This window comes from Pelecanus crispus, chromosome 1 (genome assembly GCF_030463565.1).
Source record: "Pelecanus crispus isolate bPelCri1 chromosome 1, bPelCri1.pri, whole genome shotgun sequence".
NCBI classification, from domain to species: Eukaryota; Metazoa; Chordata; class Aves; order Pelecaniformes; family Pelecanidae; genus Pelecanus; species Pelecanus crispus.
The window spans coordinates 16,252,451-16,270,807 of record NC_134643.1 but is presented as its reverse complement, the minus strand read 5'-3'; the positions used below and the strand labels follow the sequence as shown (position 1 = coordinate 16,270,807).

The following is an 18,357-nucleotide window of genomic DNA, read 5'->3' as shown; positions in this document are numbered from 1 at the left end:
TCTAAAATCAGTGGAGATAAATGAATGAAATGCCCATATCCACCCTGACAGCTAGCCTGCATCATGTTAGTGATTTAAAATATGTCTGATTTAGTTTGCCATTGGGTGAGCCATTTCCTTGCAGTCTACTTGTCTTTCTCTGCTCATTTTCTAATCCCTTTCTAATCCTTCCACTTTTCTGTAATTGGCCAACTCTCCATCTTCACATGTTTTAACCTCCCCTGGAGCAAGAGCTTTCCGCTAGGAAATGCCTGCCACTGTGAAAAGCCATTCTATAGTCCCTGTCTTGGTGAGATAGACTGTAGATTCATTTTTTTCCTCCAAATTTCATGCAAATACATGTTGTATCTGGCAAGCATTTTCATTTTCTTCATTTTTACATCAGTCCTGGAGTCTCAGCTTTTCAGTTTTCTCTATTTTTTCTCTCCTGATTTATTTTTCCTTTGCTATTGTCATATACATGACGTACATATCAGGAGCTGCATATTATCATATTCACTTTGTCACTAAATTGTTTAATTCTATAACCATTGTGGGACAAAACAATGTAACATATTAGTCACTGGGAAGAAGGGTGCTTTTGGAAATACTGGCTCGTTTTGGCAGGGAGCAAATGAGCAGGAATTTCAGTGAATCAGCTTTCAGTCAGGGAGGGACAATCAGGAAGAATTTGGATGAAGAAGAAGCTAGAAAAGGAATGGAGAGTATGAGGAATATGGAAGGAAAAATAGTTCTGGTGCATGTAATATGTAATGTTGAGGATAAATGTTATATTTCTCTGTTACAGTATCTCCAATCCATTGCTACAGTCCAGAGATTAAAGACACTAGTCTTTGTTTCAGGCAGGACTTGAGGTTAGCCTCTGGCATCTTCATTTACACTTCTAAATAATGACCACTTTTCCCAAAGTGATGGGACATTTGCAGTTCTCATTGCCTGCACGGGAATAGTGAATGGCTCAGGCTGTGAACTGCAAATGCTAAGCAGTGAGCAGCTCCCTCCAGACAATGCATTGGGACTTTAACTTTAGGCTCCAAGTGTCAAAAACTTACTCAAAATGCATATGCAAGAGAATGCTAATGGGCAGTGAAAATTCTGGCTTAATTAGATGGCTTTAATTAAAGCAGTGCTAAACCTTGTGTGGATACTCTTAAATGTGAATAACAATGGCTCATTGAGCTTAAGTTGAGTAGGAGCCAGTATAAAATAAACTGAAATACGCCACACACAAACTGGAGCGAGTGACTGCACAAGGGCTTAGCATGGGTTTAACTAAATTAGTGAAAGATTAAACCACTACCCTTTCTTATTTGGAAGACCCTTCCAAAGGTAGCTGAGGGGAATGGGGATCAGTGCAGATGATTTGTTAACTTTGACGACTTTTTCACTTTATAATGAAAGTTTGGGGCACTTGTATATTTTGGAAAGTATTTAATGCAATTGCTGGCTGATAGCGTTCATAATATGTATATGTCTCTGTGAGAATAAACACATTAAGTAATTCACTGCATTTCTGAAAGATAATTTTAAAATACTGGTAGATGAGCTACTCATCCACCTGGAGCCATTGCAGGTTCACCGAGGATGAACTTGCCTTGAATATTACTGGCTTTTGAGGAGAGACTTGATAATAATGCAGATCATGTCTAGGGTCAAAACCTCAGCTAGCATCAGTCACTCTGTACTGAAATGAAGAGGATCTACAGCTACGGAGTATCTTTTCGCTCATTGTAAAATGCACAATCTAAAAGCCCAGTTCTTGAGGTGTTATCTATCTATTTTTATTCTTTATAACAATATTCTCGAAATGGGTCAAAATAATTAATGTGTTCGAGTTATGCAGTTTAGATATTTATATTGTGAATTAGATATTAGATATATTTAGATATTTAGATATTTATATTGTGAATTCACAATAATTTTAAATGGATTATGAGGAATACTATCAACAGCGTGTTACCGAACTGTAAATTACTAGACTATATATCTCTCAAGGTCCCTTCTAACCCAAAGCATTCTATGATTCTATGATTTGCTTCCACTTAACTGCTGGTCTTTATTCCATTCTATGATTCTATGATTTTGGGAAATGGATATACATCACAATTCGGGCTTTTTGAACTAGAACGGCATTGAACAGCATACGAGATACATTCAAGGAATAGGAATAGAAAGCGATGCGCCTAGAAGTAACAGGGGCAGACCTCTAGCGGGTCTTAGGCGGGGGCGGGATCCCCGTGTAGCACAGCAGCTGAGCTGCTCCGGAGGCGCCGGCGGCTGCCCCGGCTCGGCTGGCAGCGCCGCGCCCACGGCGGCCCCGGCCCCGGCCCCGGCCCCGGCCCCGGCCCCGGCCCCGGCCCCGGCCCCGGCCCGTCGGCAGCGGGCAGGGAGAGCGGCCTCGGCAGGAGCACCGGGGGAGCGCGGAGATAGGGCTTCCAGGCTTTTGAAGCCCATGCCTAACGCGGAGAACAAAAGAGAGATTCAAAAGGAGGTGTTAGCGCTAACAGCCAACATTTACACAATGGCCGAGGGCTTACACCATTGACTGAAGCTGAGAGATGAAGACCCCTCTTCCACCTCAGGCGCCTGAAGCTCACACTCCTCCACCCTGTGAAAGTGCCAGAGACAACCTGGAAAAGCACCGGCTTCTATCACTTTCTAGTAAAGCAAACACAGCGGGCAGTAAGGTTTGCAATATTCGTGTGGACAAAGAGAACAATGAGAAGGAGCCTAAGACGTGGTCCAGTGACATCGTAAAGCTGCTGTAAGTATCCGTCTAATAAAGCCACATCCATATGGCCTACAGAGCTGAGCTAGTATCAACTCTCTCGCTCCAATTCGTTCAAAGCATTTTGAAGATTCGCTTTCTCTCCATGGACTTTATGCTGGATCACATATTGTGTCCTCCCTAGGCCAGCATAAAATATAAATCCAATATAAACATTGCATTGTATCCTGTGGCAAGTTCAACAAAAAAATCAATTGCGTGCTCCCACTGTTCTGGAGTGAATTTGTACTGTCAGCTCATCTGGTAATGCACAATTCTGGCAGGAAGGAAAATGGAAGCGCAGGCTGGAGTGTATCATGAAAAGAGTTCTTGAACTGACATGCTCAGGAAATCTTGGTTTCAAGAAAAAAGATTTAGTTAGGTTATTAAATAATTGTTAGTAGGCTTTAAAAATTGTCTGCTTTGGGACAAGTGAATGAAATCCACATTTGTTTTAACAGTCTCGGCACTTAAAATATGAGTGCCTCAGGAAACAGTGTGATCAATATTACAAGATGACATGGTCTATGATGTGTAAGAACCACGTTCTCCAGCAATGTATTTCCTGTGTTGGAATTATATTCAGAAAGTAGTACTAGACTGATCCATTATCTGATAATTTTACACCTTTGATAATATATAGTTTTGACTGAAAACATACCAGTTGGTCATGTACTGGAAAGTAGTGCAGATCATCTTTTTGTTTTATAAATGAGAATTATAATTTGAAGGATGTACAGTAGGAAACATATTTTAGACACAAAGTAACTGAAGAAATAGAAGGAGAATATTCCAGTATAAATTATACGAAAAGAAAAGAAAAGAAAAGAAAAGAAAAAAGAAAGAAAAGAAAAGAAAAGAAAAGAAAAGAAAAGAAAAGAAAAGAAAAGAAAAGAAAAGAAAAGAAAAGAAAAGAAAAGAAAAGAAAAGAAAAGAAAAGAAAAGAAAAGAAAAGAAAAGAAAAGAAAAGAAAAGAAAAGAAAAAAGAAAGGGTTTGCCTTTTCTCAGTCAGTGGAATCCTAGAATCACAGAATTGTGGAGGTCGGCAGGGATCTACGGAGATCACCCAATCCAACCCCACTGTTCAAAGCAGGGTCAGCTACAGCAGGCTGCTCAGGACTGTGTCCAGTAGGGTTCTAAACATCTCCAAGGATGGAGACCCCACAGCCTCTCTGGGCAACCTGGTCAAATGTACAATCACCCTTACAGTAAACACGTTTTTTCTCATGTTGCTGCACAGTCTGGTGGCATCTTCTCACAGCTCCTTTACCTGATGACACAGATTCTCAGCAAGGGCACATCTCCTGCAGGTTTAAAGATCACCTCCCACTGCCCCCGCCCCAGTGAGAGGCCCCAGGCACTCCCTGCAGCCTGAGACCTGCAGAGCTGGATCCTCCTGCTGCAGCTCCATCTGGAAGTTGTCCTGGAATAAAATAGGTGGGAATAGAAAGTGGAATAGCTGCTCTGAAACAATCTAATTTGTGGAAACAAGAATGTTGGGTTTTTTCCCTTCTGGACTAGCATATTCAATTTCCAAAACCTGCATGCTCTATCTACACCAATTCCCCACATTTGATTTCTCGCCTTACCAGCTTAACTGGTGAAGACAATACAATGTGGCTACCACTGCGTCTCTCACTTTGTCAGTGGCTTTCCAAAGATGGCATAGTGGTTAAAGTACTGCTACCTTGTCTCTAGTAAAGTTAAAAACAGGTGAACTACTTCAGGGGTAGAAAAGACAAAAGATTTGGGAGTATAATATAGTCAAAGTCAACATGGTTAGTTAAGCAGATGGCTTAGGTGGACTTAAAGGAATAAGAGAAAAAATAAGATGGGGTGGATAGACGCAGCGTGGGGTCTCTCCCATGGAAGACAGTCCTCCATGAACTTCTCCAACATGCGTCCTTCCTACGGGCTGCAGTTCTTCATGAACTGCTCCAGCGTGGGTCCCCCATGGGGTCACAAATCCTGCCAGCAAACCTGCTCCAGCCTGGGCTCCTCTCTCCATGGGGCCACAGCTCCTGCCAGGAGCCTGCTCCAGCGTGGGCTTCCCAGAGCATCACGGTCTCCTTGGGGCACATCCCCCTGCTCCGGCATGGGGTCCTCCCCGGGTGCAGGTGGAGATCTGCTCCCCCGTGGAGCTCCATGGGTGCAGGGGCACAGCTGCCTCACCAGGGGCTGCACCAGGGGCTGCAGGGGAATCTCTGCTCCGGTGCCTGGAGCACCTCCTGCCCTCCTTCTTCACTGACCTTGCTGTCTGCAGGGTTGTTCCTCTCACATACTCTCACTCCTCACTCTAGCTGCAGTTTATGTCCCTGTGGTTTCTTTTATTTTTCCTTCTTAAATATGTTATCCCAGAGGTGCTGCTGCTGTCACTGATGGGCTCGGCCTTGGCCAGCGGTGGGCCCATCTTGGAGCCGGCTGGCATTGGCTCCCAGTTTCTTGTGCACCTGGCAGAGCATGGGAAGCTGAAAAGTCCTTGACTAGCATAAGCAGTACTCAGCAACAACTAAAAACATCAGCGTGTTATCAACATTCTTCTCCTACTAAATCCAAAACACAGCACTATGCCTGCTACTAGGAAGAAAATTAACTCTATCCCAGCCGAAACCAGGACAGCTTTATTCATAGCCTCAATACATCTTCTTTCAAAATGGTGACTGACTATGTGCAGAGGGGAAGAAAGGATATTTTTTTAAATAAGCCTTTTATTTTAATACCATTCATCAACAATAATGTTTGGAGGAGGTAAAAAATCTCAAACATATTTTAGCAGAAGACTTTGATACTGTATTGGGTTTGCGTGGCAAGGTTTTGGTAGTGGGGGGGGGCTACAGGGGTGGCTTCTGTGAGAAGCTGCTAGAAGCTTCCCCCATGTCCAACAGAGCCAATGCCAGCCAGCTCCAAGACGGACCCGCCGCTGGCCAAGGCCGAGCCCATCAGCGACGGTGGTAGCGCCCCTGGGATAACATACTTAAGAAGGGGGGAAAAAACTGCTGCACAACAGCAGCCGGAGAGAGGATTGAGACATGTGAGAGGAACAGCCCTGCAGACACCAAGGTCAGTGAAGGAGAGCAGGAGGTGCTCCAGGCACCGGAGCAGAGATTCCCCTGCAGCCCCTGGTGCAGCCCCTGGTGAGGCAGCTGTGCCCCTGCACCCATGGAGCTCCACGGGGGAGCAGATCTCCACCTGCAGCCTGGGGAGGACCCCACACCGGAGCAGGGGGATGTGCCCCAAGGAGGCTGTGACCCCATGGGAAGCCCACGCCGGAGCAGGGGGATGTGCCTGAAGGAGGCTGTGACCCCATGGGAAGCCCACACTCGTTGCCCTCTTCTAACAGGCCTGTAGAGTAGAACCAGTCATGACGGCCAGCTCCAGGATCCATCCGGTCCAGTGTCCTTGTCTGTGTTAGAGGCCAGAAGAGGAAGGTTAGAGAAGGAGTCTGTAAGAATGGTGCAGACATTGAGGGTTACCTCCCCTGATGTATTCTTCCTTCCTCTCCTAGCACTTGGCTTACAGGCTTTCTAAGCCCAAGGTGCTAGGCTTGGTGTTCATGCACAACAGCCCTTGATGGATTTTTTTCTTCCATTCGTGTCTAATCATTTTGAATGGTGTGCACTGTAATGTTTGCAACCCCTTCTCAATGAGCTCACCTTTATGTTCAGTACTGAGGTACATTTTTCCATTTTGGGACCCACAATTTTCCTGGAAAATGAACTCCACAGAGTAATTATGAGTCACCTGAAAAGAAGTATGTTGTTTTGGTAATTTAAAAATTTTTGCTCTACGGCTTCCTGTGCTTTGCTGTCATTCTTGGATTCTTGTCATTCTTGGAAAACTAAGACATCATCATTTCTTATCTGCCACCTTTGTACTATCACAGTTTTATAAACCTTTATCATATTCTTCCTCAGCCATCTTTTTTCAAGCTGGAGAGTCTTAGCCTATTTAATCTCTTTTCATAGAGAAGCTGTTCTGTATTTCTGCTCATCCTAGTGGCCCTTCTTTTTATCATTACTATATTCTTTTAGAGATGGTAAGACTAGAAATGCACAGTATTCAGGATTTGTGGAGGCACTATGGACTTGTATTCAGCAGAATGCTGTCTTCTCTTTTGCTTTCTATCCCTTCCATAGAAATTCCTAACTTCTTATTTCCATTTTTGGCTGCCACTGTCGTTCCTACACACAGTGATTCCATGATTCCCACCCCACCCCCCCCCCAGTAACTGATTGCCAGACTATTCTTGTAAATGATTTGCTTTTGTCTCCCTCTGAAAGTATTTTCAGGAGTTTTGCTAATGCTTGTCTGGGCACTTCTCAGATCCAGGGACCTGATGACTATTGGATAACATCTGAAGTTTAGTTGCAAATGGATGTGAACTCATGCTTGCACTGTCATGCAAACTTTTCTGAAAGTATGCTAAAGACATTTAGAAAGCAAACTAACTGAAGCAGGCTGCCAGTTAATGCAACCTCTCAACAGCAGAGGTAAAGATATTAGAAAAGAGTGGTTATCTTTAAAGGCGTTGGACAGTAAGACTGTCCTTGCTAATCTGGGTAGAAGAGCATGAGTATGCTGGAGGAAAAGCCCCAGCAGCAGCAGTGGTGTGACTTAATATCCAGGATTTTAGGGTTTATCAGCAGGTCTCAAAACGCAATGCGATCATATGTACAGGTAACATTTTCAGCAGTTAAAATAATGAGCAGCTACCAGTGTTTTTTTGGTACTACGCAGAAATTAAGAAAATGAAGTGTCCCTGCAGTAATTTATCAATTGGTACTTTGCTCCCCCTTCTCAAGAATTCTGTAAAGAAAAGAAATTGTGATAAATAATTAGGAATAAAGATTGCAATTTTTTTTCTCTTCTCTGTTCCAATGTAGAAATTCACATTTTAGAATAATGATTGTTAGAAATTAAGATCTACAGAAAATTAAGTCATTGAGTCTATACATCTTAGTCAAGCCATTTTAATAAACTTCTTAATTTTATTAATCTGTTAAAGAAAGGCAATATTTACTTACATAACTCAGGAGTGCCGTGAGTGATAATTAATGCTAATAAGCAGTAGTATGATTAAAATGAAGAGCTACGCACTTCCAAAGGATTATTAATTTTATTATCATCGTTATTACTGTACTGAGCTATTGTAAATTACTGAAAGATAGCCAATTACCATGGATTTTCTTGAGATGACTTTGTAAGGTATTAAAAGGAGAATGTTACACTGCAGAAAGCTCATAATGAAGTTGTAAAACTGAGATTACATCCTATGCCTTAAAATGGTGTTGTGCATACTGGAAGAAGAAAGTCAAAGTAATTAATAAATGCTGATTAACACAAAAATGTACTAAGCTGACTTTTCACTTGTAGCTACAGTGACTCATTTACCGCTTGCTGAAAATTCCCTCTCTCTGTCTCAGTGATTTTCGAGTCATATGCCAGAAATGTCTGTAATTTCAGGAAAAAGGTTATGGCCAATGATTATAAGCAACAGGGCTCCTACAGTTTAATGAGGGCCCACTTGTCAGCCAAGCTGCTGAATCTGATAGCGTGGGAGCTCCCGGCACTGAGAACGTGTGCACGGGTTGGCTCCTGTGGCCCGGCAGCTGATGAGCCTCTTGCTAAGCTGTGGTCACCCCATGGCTGTGACCGGGCGCTCATGCGGCAGAGTGTGACTGACGGCAGCACGGCTGGATCAAGGGATGCCTAGCCCTAACGCTTCCAGCCCCGGGCTCTTACCCTCTGCAGTATAGGATACCTCCCTCAGTGAAATCAATCTGCCTCCGCGGCTGTGCTCTAAAGTACGCTGTGAAATGCATCCGATTAAAAACGGCACTAACACCATCGTTTGGGGAAAGTTTTTTTTTTTAAAAATGGGTCATTTATAAAGCTGGTTTAGAATATGGCTGCACCTCGAGACTGTCCCCGTGAAGATTTAAAATAGCTTTGTTAATATCCACTTTAAATGGTTATTTGGATTAATATTCTTGAGTTTCCCATGAACATAAGCTGAATTACACTGTGAAGAAAATTCATTTATTTCCACTGGCAGTAAGGAATAATTTCTTACGCATAATTTCTGCCTCTTATTTGACTGGCTTTCTAGACATTCCAATTTAGGTTCTTGATGAGCTGAGAATAAAAGATTTCCCTATTCTAAACTGAAAGATTAATTACAGAACAAAGACTGCCTATGAAGAAAAATGTTATTCCTCGCCCTTTACTGATGCTGAGAGAAAGTAATTAGTTCAGAGTCTAATCAAACTCCAGGTAGGATTTGTAGGGAAGGTTAAACCGCCTCTGCCCTTGCTGATGCCTCGCTGTTCTGGGTGCTGGAAAGAGCTCTGGTTTAATTGAAACAATCCAGGAACCTAACAAGGCACTCTCCTTGTGACAGCAGTCTCTGAAGTATCAGAAAGCATGGTCTAGAGGGACATGGGATTTCACAACAGCTGACAAAATTGTGCTGTAAAGCTGCAAGCGTAGCAGTGCCATGCAGGAAGAAATGGCACTGTGGACTCAGCAAGCTGGTGACTCTCACAAAAGGCTCAGCCAACGCAAAGACTGAGTGTTTTCAACTTAATTTGGGATATGCGTTGTTGGGATACGCTTTGCTGGGATACGAAGGCAATCCCAATGATGCTGTGAATATTTCAATGTCGACAGGCTGGAGATACGGGCTGACAGGAGCGTCATGAGGTTCAGCAAGGAGAAGTGCAAAATCCTGCACCTGGGGAGGAACAACCCCACGCACTGATATATGCTGGGGGCCACCCAGATGGAAAGCAGCTCGGCAGAAAAGGACCTGGGGATCTTGGTGGACACGAGGTTGAACACGAGCCAGCAATGTGCCCTTGCCGCAAAGGTGGCAAATAGTATCCTGGGCTGCATTAGGCGAAGTACTGCCAGCAGCTTGAGGGACATGATCCTTCTACTTTATTCACTGCTGGTGAGGCCACAGCTGGAGAGCTGTGTCCAGTTCTGGGCTTCCCAGAGACACAGACGTACTGGAGAGAATCCAATGAAGGGCCACAAAGATGATGAAGGGACTGGACCATCTCTCCTATGAGGGAAGGCTGAGGGAGCTAGGACTGTTCAGCCTGTAGAAGGCTCAGTGGGATCTCATCAATATACCTAAACACCTGAAGGGAAGGTGCAAAGAAGATGGAGCTGGGCTCTTCTCAGTGGTGCCCAGAGACAGGACCAGAGGCAACAGGAACAAACTGAAACACAGGAGGTTCCCTCTGAACATCAGGAAACACCTTTTCACAGTGAGGGTGACCGAGTGCTGCCACAGGTTGCCCAGGGAGGTTGTGGAATCATAGAATCATAGAATGTCTCAAGTTGGGAGGGACCCATAAGGATCATCAAGTCCAACTCCCTGCATGACTACCTAAAAGTAAACCGTATGACTAAGAGTGTCATTGAGATGCTCCTTGAACTCTGACAGGGTTGGTGCCATGACCACTTCCCTGGGGAGCCTGTTCCAGTGACCGACCACCTTCCCAGTGAAGAACCTTTTCCTAACGTCCAATCTGAACTCCCCCTAATGCAACTTCATTCCATTTTCTCATGTCCTATCGCTGGTCACCAGAGAGAGGAGTCTCCATCCTTGGAGATATTCAAAAGCCATCCAGGCATGGCCCTGGGCAACCTGGTGTAGGTAGCCCTGCCTGCGCAGGGAGGTTGGACAAGATGACCTCCAGAGGTCCCTTCCAACCTCAACTGTTCTGTGGTTGTGTGACTGACGATGTTGTCCAATGACTGGCCTACAGGTTCATGTTAAAAAACCCCTCTGCAACAGGACAGATGCATTTAATATTGTATGGCAGACTTCACCGTATCACGTCTGTTCACCCACTTTTGTCGTTTCAGCCAGCCTTTGCTCTTCCTCTGGGGAGCTTGCCCATTGAAGCGTCCAACCAAATGCTTACTTGAACACACTTCAGGGAAGCAACCATCTTTGCCCACCGCCCTGCGCAGGCCCTCATCCTTGCCGCGAGGCGCGGCGCCGGCACACGGCACAGTACCCCTTCCAGGCCCGCTGGCACCCCGCCACGGGGGAGCCTCGCCCCATTCCCTGAGGGAAGGGGCCACCAACTGGGACGCCCTACTGGAAGTGGGGGAAACGGGGCCCAGCGGCGTGCCAGGGCTCCCCGCTGGTGTCCCCTGGCCCTGCAGGTGACCGCGGGCGGGCCGGGCCCGTCGCGCCGCCCCGGGGCAGGAGGCTCCCGGCCGAGCCCTGGCTGCCCCCGCGGGGCGCCCGCCGCCCTGCCAATGGCCGCCTCCACCGCGCGGGGGGCGGGGCTTGGACCGCTGACGTCTTTCAAACGGGCCAACCGCCGGGCGCAGAGGGAGGGCGGGCCGGCGCGCAGTCCCCGCCTGGGAGTTTAAAGCGCCATTTTGTGCCGGGCGGCAGGATATCGATCGTCGCTCCCCGGCCGCGGTGCCAGCGGCGGGGTGCGGTGAGGCGGCGGGCGCCCGGCGGTGGCCGAGCTGCGGCCGGCGCCTCTGCTCTCCTCTCCTCTCCCGTCTCGGCGTCTCGCCCGCCCCCACCCCGTCCCTCTGCCTCCATGACCCGCAGTAGGAAGCAGGCGGCGCTGGAGAGAGGAGCTGAGAAGATGAACCAAGAGGCGGGGAGCGCCGCGGCAGCGGTCGCGGGAGCCCGGGCGGCGGCGGCGGCGGGGGCAGCCGGCGGCGGAGCGGCGCCCGCTGCCTGGGGGCTGGAAGGGGAGGAGGAGAAAGTTGTGTACTCGCGCTCGCAGGTCTCTTTCGCCGGCACCAAGGCGCTGGGCGACGCCCTCAAGCTCTTCATGCCCAAGTCCACGGAGTTCATGAGCTCCGACTCGGAGCTGTGGAACTTCCTCTGCAGCCTCAAGCACGAGTTCTCGCCGGTCATCCTCCGCAGCAAGGACGTCTACGGATACGCCTCCTGCCGCGCCGTCGTCCCCGACCCGCCGCCGCCCTCGGCGGAGCGGCCCCGCCGCCGCGCCGGCAAGCGGCGCCTCCCGGCCGCCGACGCCAAGCGCCGAGCCGCGGCGGCGGGCGGCAGCGCCAAGCGGCGGAGGCGGCGGCGGCGCCGCAGGAGGGGACGAGGGAGGCAGCGGCCGGCGGCGGCCGCCGGCCCCCGCGGCGGGGAGGAGGAGGCGGCGGCGTTGAGGCCGCCGGGCGAGGAGGCGGACGGCGAGCGGGGCAGCCCGGCGGAGGGGGCCGTATGGGAGTCCTTCGGCGGCAAGTCGTTGGAGGAGATCTGGAAGGCGGCCACCCCCCGCCTCACCACCTTCCCCACCATCCGGCTGCGGGGCAGCGTCTGGAGCCGGCGGAGCCTGGCGGCGGCGCGGCGCCGGGCGCAGCGGATCCTCGGCGTGGACCTGTCGCCCGTGGTGCGGGTGCGCCGCTTCCCCGTGCTGCCGTCCTGAGGCCGCGGGGGCCTCTCCCCGCGCCGGCTGGCGGGGGGGCCGGCGCCTCACCTTCGCCGCGGTGCGGACAAAGAGACCGATATCAGTCACCTGTTTACATTGCTTTTGTCTGGATGGTGTTCTGCTGCTGCACTTTATGGCTCGCTCGGGCGGGCGCCGGGCCCCCCAGCCGCACGGGGGGCGGCCTGCCGGGCCGCCGCGCAGCCCGGGTCCCGGCCTCGCCCCCGGCGCCGCCCGGCCCGGCCCCGGCGGGGCGCGGGGGCCGCCGGGCAGGTATCACGCGTGGGGACCAAGTTCCACTTCCACTTTTTTTCTCTCCCATTGGGCTACCTCACTGGTCCAGAAGTCCACCCAAGAAGTTATTTTCCAAAGGAACTTACTTTCATGCTTGTATAATAAAGCACCATCTGATTCTTGCTATATATATTTTTTTTTTCCTTCCCCCCTTTTCCGATGGATAATGTATGCTTTGTGGTGTTGCACTAGTATGTGCTCAGGGTATTTTGAATCCCAAGCATTCCCAAGTTTCAGTTTACTCTGATCAAGGATGCGTAAAGAATGGAGGTTCAGGACTTGTGGCTGTTCTCGATGGTGCAAAAACTTTTTAATTTCATGGGCTTAGTGATATATAAAGATGTATCGCGCAGTATAATTGTTACACTTTTGTATCTAAAGTCATTTTTAAAGTTTTCTAGTTGAACTAAGTATTTGTTTCTATTGAGCACCTAAAGATAGAATCATCCTGATATTTTATAACGCTGTTTACTTTAGGGAAGCTCGTTTGGTCAACCTAAGTGAACTTAATAAAAGTCAAAGAACGAGTGCTGCTTCAGTTCAATGAAACTGCACAGGGATGGGTTCCTTGGTGAAGTACACCACCTAGGTGCTTCATGTAAACAAGCTTAGAGTTTGTGAAGAATGTAACTGCTCATCAAAGCAATGATAGGTGTCTGAAGGTGAACTGTGATACAGTGCTGGCACTGACAGCCAAAAGTCAGCAGCTTGCATGATGCAAATATCACACTGAAGTGCCTCTCTCTGCAAAAAGAGCGAGACTTGATACCTGATCGCTTCATAACAAAATAGCACTGGTTGTCATCCCGCGGTTGTGAGATGATTAATGATGGATAATCATATTTAACGTAATTATTTGCACGTGATTATTTTTATAAACTTCTCCTGCATTTCATGGTAGACTGATGCAAAGTTCATGATGTAGCTTGATTATTTTGACTGAAAAATACCGTGTTGTCATTATATGTGATAGGCAGTCTCTGCTTAAACTGACTTATTATGGGCTTTCTTTAGGTCTTATGCCTTGCAGTTGGTGCGTGAGGAGCAAAGGCGTGTGTGAGTGAGAATGTGATTTTTTTTTTTTAAATTTTTTTTTTTTTAATGCTTGGGAGAGGAAAAAGAAATGCTTGGTAATAGACAGTTTATGTGCCTAGTATCCTAGCAAATGAGGCTAACTTGCCAATTTCTGCGGTGGAATGAATGACTTCAACTTGCTTATAGAACGGTTTGGTGAATCTTAAAATTTCTTTTCTGATGGCTGTCAACTCCTTGTTGCCTGCTGTCGACAAGAGGCAATAAGGTAGCTTGATGTGTAGAGGCAGCTTGTAAAAACTTGCTAGCACTAACCTAAAGCAGTCAGCTGCTTCTAAAACCTGTTCATATTTTGCAGGCCTTACTTAGGGAAGCTGCAAAGTTCTTATTCTTCCAAACTAACACTTAATCTATTCTATACCCATCAGGCTTTTGAAATTGTTTACATAATGTTAGACTGCCTGCTGATCGCTGCAGTAGTGCCACGTCACATTTCAGAAGCAAATTAGGAAATGAAAGTTCAAGGGTGCATATTGTTGTGCTATTTCTTTGGCTATAATACCTGCTTAAATGTAAAGGTGAAATTGTGTTGATTTAAAACTCAGTAATACAAGCTGCAGTGTGACCAAATGCTGAGGCTCCAAGTATTTCAGTTTTGATGTTACACTTCAGAAACACGAGTTAAGAGTATTGTTATTAGTTCTTGAAGCATCTAGTTGATTTTAGTGCTCCTACTGTTCGGCTGAGTTATTTTTTTAGTACTCTTTTGAAAGATCTGTGTAGAAAGATGATAAAATGTAAGCAGTTATCTTGTGCAGATTCTTCACTTAACTCGTAAACATGCACACGACAGGCTAGATCAAATTTCAAGGGCAGAATTAAGGCTGCCAGAGGTATGATATGGGAGACACTGTATTAAATTTGTCTTGCCTTGTTTGGAGGCTTATCCTGAAACGTTCTGTGTGGGTACAATATAGTGAAGTAACTTTAACTCTGTTGAGTGACTCTTGTTTTGTGGGCTGTATGCATAAGGCTTGCTTATTTTTCTCCTGGTTGCACTTCGACTTCTTGGTTTTGAAGTGGCGGCTTTATTGGGGGTATAGTATGCTTTGCTGATACCCTGTTAGCAAGTTGGATTGAAGTTTCACTGTGGTCTAAACTCCTGGAAGCTGCATTTACAGGTTCTTAACTGAACCTGTTTCAGTCTGTGAAGTCAGTTAAGGCAGGGGAAATCTTTAGTCAGGTTTTCTGGCAAACTGATGTGGTGAAATAGCTCAGCAAAGGATCTTGAGTACAGGACGGGGTGTGAAAGCTAACAGCTTACAGGGAAGCTAAGACAGCTAATTTCATGATCGTGTTCATGGCAGTTTGTGGCAGTCCAGGACAGGATTATCTGTGGTCCAGCTTTCCTCCCACCTTTTTCCCCTCTCAAAGCTGCAACTCCTGCCTACCTCTCTGTCTTTGTGCTCATCTAAGGAAGCTAAGCAATTGGAAAACTATTCCATTTTAGGTTTGGGCAGGTTGATACCTGTTGGCTTTTGTTCGACCTTCTAGCTGTAGACCAGAGCTGAGGAAGTTTGGAAGGGGGTGTGCAAAACTGCTGCAATACTGAGTTATATAATTTTAGGCATGGAAGCCTTAGGTTTCATTTTATGTAAAGGGCTAATGTACTCTACCTATATGTATGCTGTTGGAGAAAGTGTAATGGATTACATGGACTTCTGGTCTGACTCAGCGTGGCTGCCAAAACTAGCACATTCTCCACTCCTTATTCCATACCATTTACGTCATGTTCTGGTCCCACACTATCCAATACATCCTCATTAACCACCACCTCCCTTCCCATACTTTGATACAATACACAGATATCATTCCCTTAGTTTCTGGACCACCTCTGTCAAATGTCTGTAAAATGACCATAAACATACACAAATGCCTGTTGAGTTCATTTAGTCCATGACTTTGGGCTCCATCTGTTGTGGTAGTCACTCAGGACAGGAGAGGTGGTATGTTGCGTGGAGTTATTGGGTACCAAAGCCAGCTCAGGTTGCGTCACTGCTGCATGGGCACTGCTTCTTGTAAGGCTTGTCCTCCATTGGTTCGGGTGGTTCCTGCTATAGTAATTCTTGTAACATGCAACTCAAATCCCAGGTTACAACAATTTAAAGATATTTCCATTGTGGTCTCCACCTGTGGCCCCTTTGGACCAGACCATAGGATTTAACATTGCAATGAACTCCTTCCCTTGCTCTTAGCCTGGCTAGCAACAAGGGGTTCCTGCTATAGTGATTCCTATAACATGTAACTCAAATTCTGGGTTACAACAATTTAAAGGTATTTCCATCACAGTCTCCACCCCTGGTCCCTTTGGACCAGACCAAAGGGTTTATCATTGCAATGAACTCCTCCACTTCCCCCTGCTCTGGCTTGGACTTATCCACAGACTGTGGTCCCTTAGGGGTGTACCTGCTCCAAGAGGAGCCTTACCTATGTGCCGCAGTCTCTTCGGGGGTATACCTGCTGTGGCACAGCCTCCTCCACAGCCTCAGTTGTTTCGAGGTGCACCTGTTCCAGCGTGGCCTTTTCCATGGGCCACAATGCCTTCAGAGATAGACCTGCTCCAGCATGGCCTTACACACAGCCACAGTCCCTTCGGGAGTGAACCTGCTCCAACATGGCCTTACGTATGGCTGCAGTCTCTCCAGGGGTGTACCTGCTCTGCTGTGGGCTTATCCATGGCCATACGCTTTGAGGTGCTCCAGCATGACCTCTTGCACAGCCACAGATGTTTTGACGTGTACCTTCATCAGCATGGACTTACTCTTGGGCCACAGTCCTTTCAGACAGGTACCTGCTGTGGCACAGACATAACCACAGCCACTTCAAGATAAACCTGCTCTGGCATGGACTTATTCATGGCACAGGTGCTTCAGGGTGTCCTGCTCCCATGTGGACTCGTCCACAGGTCACAGTCCCTTTGACTTGAGATCATACTGGAGTTCCAGCCTGTCCAGTACAGCAGGACAGAAACAGCAGCGATGCCCTGGCCATCTGCCAGCCCAGGTGCATTGCCATTGCTGTTACCAAAATGTTCCCAGGCACAGCAGAGTAAGAGGATAAGCAGGACAGCAATACGGCAAGCAGCGAAAGCAAAAAGCAGCCACTAATGAGCACTAGACTAATATACAGTAAGGCAAGCAAGCCCCATGGCAAGCACAGGAGCCTGTCAATTAATGGCTAAACAGCAATAACAGCTATAAACTCAATCTAGCACATTTCAATCAAACCTGTTGTTGTCTTGAACCCTTTGAGCCCCATGTTGGGTGCCAAAAAAGGACCGCTGTTGTTTAACGCCAGCCAGCAGCTAAGCCCCACACAGCTGCTTGCTCACTCCCCCCCAGTGCGATGGAGTAGAGAATCAGAAGAGTAAAAGTGAGAAAACTCATGCCTTGAGATAAAGACAGTTTAATAGGTAAAGCAAAAGCTGCACACGCAAGCAAAGCAAAACAAGGAATTCATTCACCACTTCCCATCGGCAGGCAGGGGTTCAGCCATCTCCAGGAAAGCAGGGCTCCATCATGCGTAACGGTGACTTGGGAAGACAAATGCCATCACTCTGAACGTCTGTCCCCCACATTCCTTCTTCTTCCCCCAGGTTTATATGCTGAGCATGATGTCATATGGTGTGGGATATCCCTTAGGTCAGCTGGGGTCAGCTGTCCTGGCTGTGTCCCCTCCCAGCTTCTTGTGCACCACCAGCCTGCTCGCTGGTGGGGTGGGGTGAGAGGCAGAAAAGGCCTTGGCTCTGTGTAAGCACTGCTCAGCAGTTACGAAAACATCCCTGTGTTAGCAACACTGTTTCCAGCCCAAGTCCAAAACATAGCCCCATACTAGCTGCTATGAAGAAAAGTAAGTCTATCCCAGCTGAAACCAGCACAGGTGTGATTTGCCTGATTTAACTGAGTGGTTTCAGCATCCTGTCATATGGGGTTGCTTCTGAGACTGACAAAATGCAGGCCCAGAATAAATCCAGTGCAGAATGCTCAGTCTAGTTCAGTCAGCACGGATGGTTTCATATTAAACAGGAATCTTGTGGCAGCCTCTGTTGCCAGACTTCTCTTGCAGTAGCTGGTTTCCTCCCTTATGAGCTCCCTTCATACAAAGACTTTGTGTACTGGAAGTTGTGCTATTTCCTTTACCAAATCATAATTTTCATCCAGTCACTCCAAGGTTATTGAACTTCAAAATGCTACAGTGCCAAAAGGAGTTGCATGATGGCCCCAGATGTCAAGGAGAGAGTTGAGATGACCATTGTGTCTAACGTTGCCTAGTGTATGCTTTCCATTCAAGAGGCAGTGCCTTCCTCTGAGTCATTGTACAAATATATTGTTCAGGACTGAAGCTCGTGAAAGTAGAAAGCAGCGCCTTGCAAAAATTTTCCTGTACTCTAATGTTGCATAGAAGTTTTCACATCAAAAGGATCAAAGTGTACAACTGGTCCTTGAAATCATCTGTTGCTAGCCTGTAAACAACAAACTGTGTATATGCCCAAACCTCATGCAGAGCATCATTGTATATATTTGCTGAAGGCAACACTTGTGGTACTTGGATTTTGCTCTGAATGGGTAGGGGGTGTTGCGTGTATCTGTATTTCCTTGCCTATCAGAAGCAAAGGGCAGAGTGAATCCAGTTTGTAGATTGCAGCTTTGATCCCAAATAATTTTTCACTTACTGCTTCTTCAGCAAGGCAGAACCCTGGGCTCTTCATGCTATTTAAAACAGTCGACTTATGCTAATTTACGATGGATTAATGCTGTAGTTTGAGTGCAAGGTTTGCATGCA

The 18,357-nt window shown here is 47.2% G+C and overlaps 1 protein-coding gene across 1 annotated transcript; it reads left to right on the top strand.

Annotated features, from left to right (window-relative positions):
- Positions 1 to 11,343: 11,343 nt before the first annotated feature.
- On the top strand, positions 11,344 to 12,189 carry CCDC71L (coiled-coil domain containing 71 like). Its single transcript, XM_075727783.1, has one exon. It carries the CDS (start codon positions 11,344 to 11,346, stop codon positions 12,187 to 12,189), a length of 846 nt encoding a protein of 281 aa, XP_075583898.1.
- The last annotated feature ends 6,168 nt before the right edge of the window (positions 12,190 to 18,357 follow it).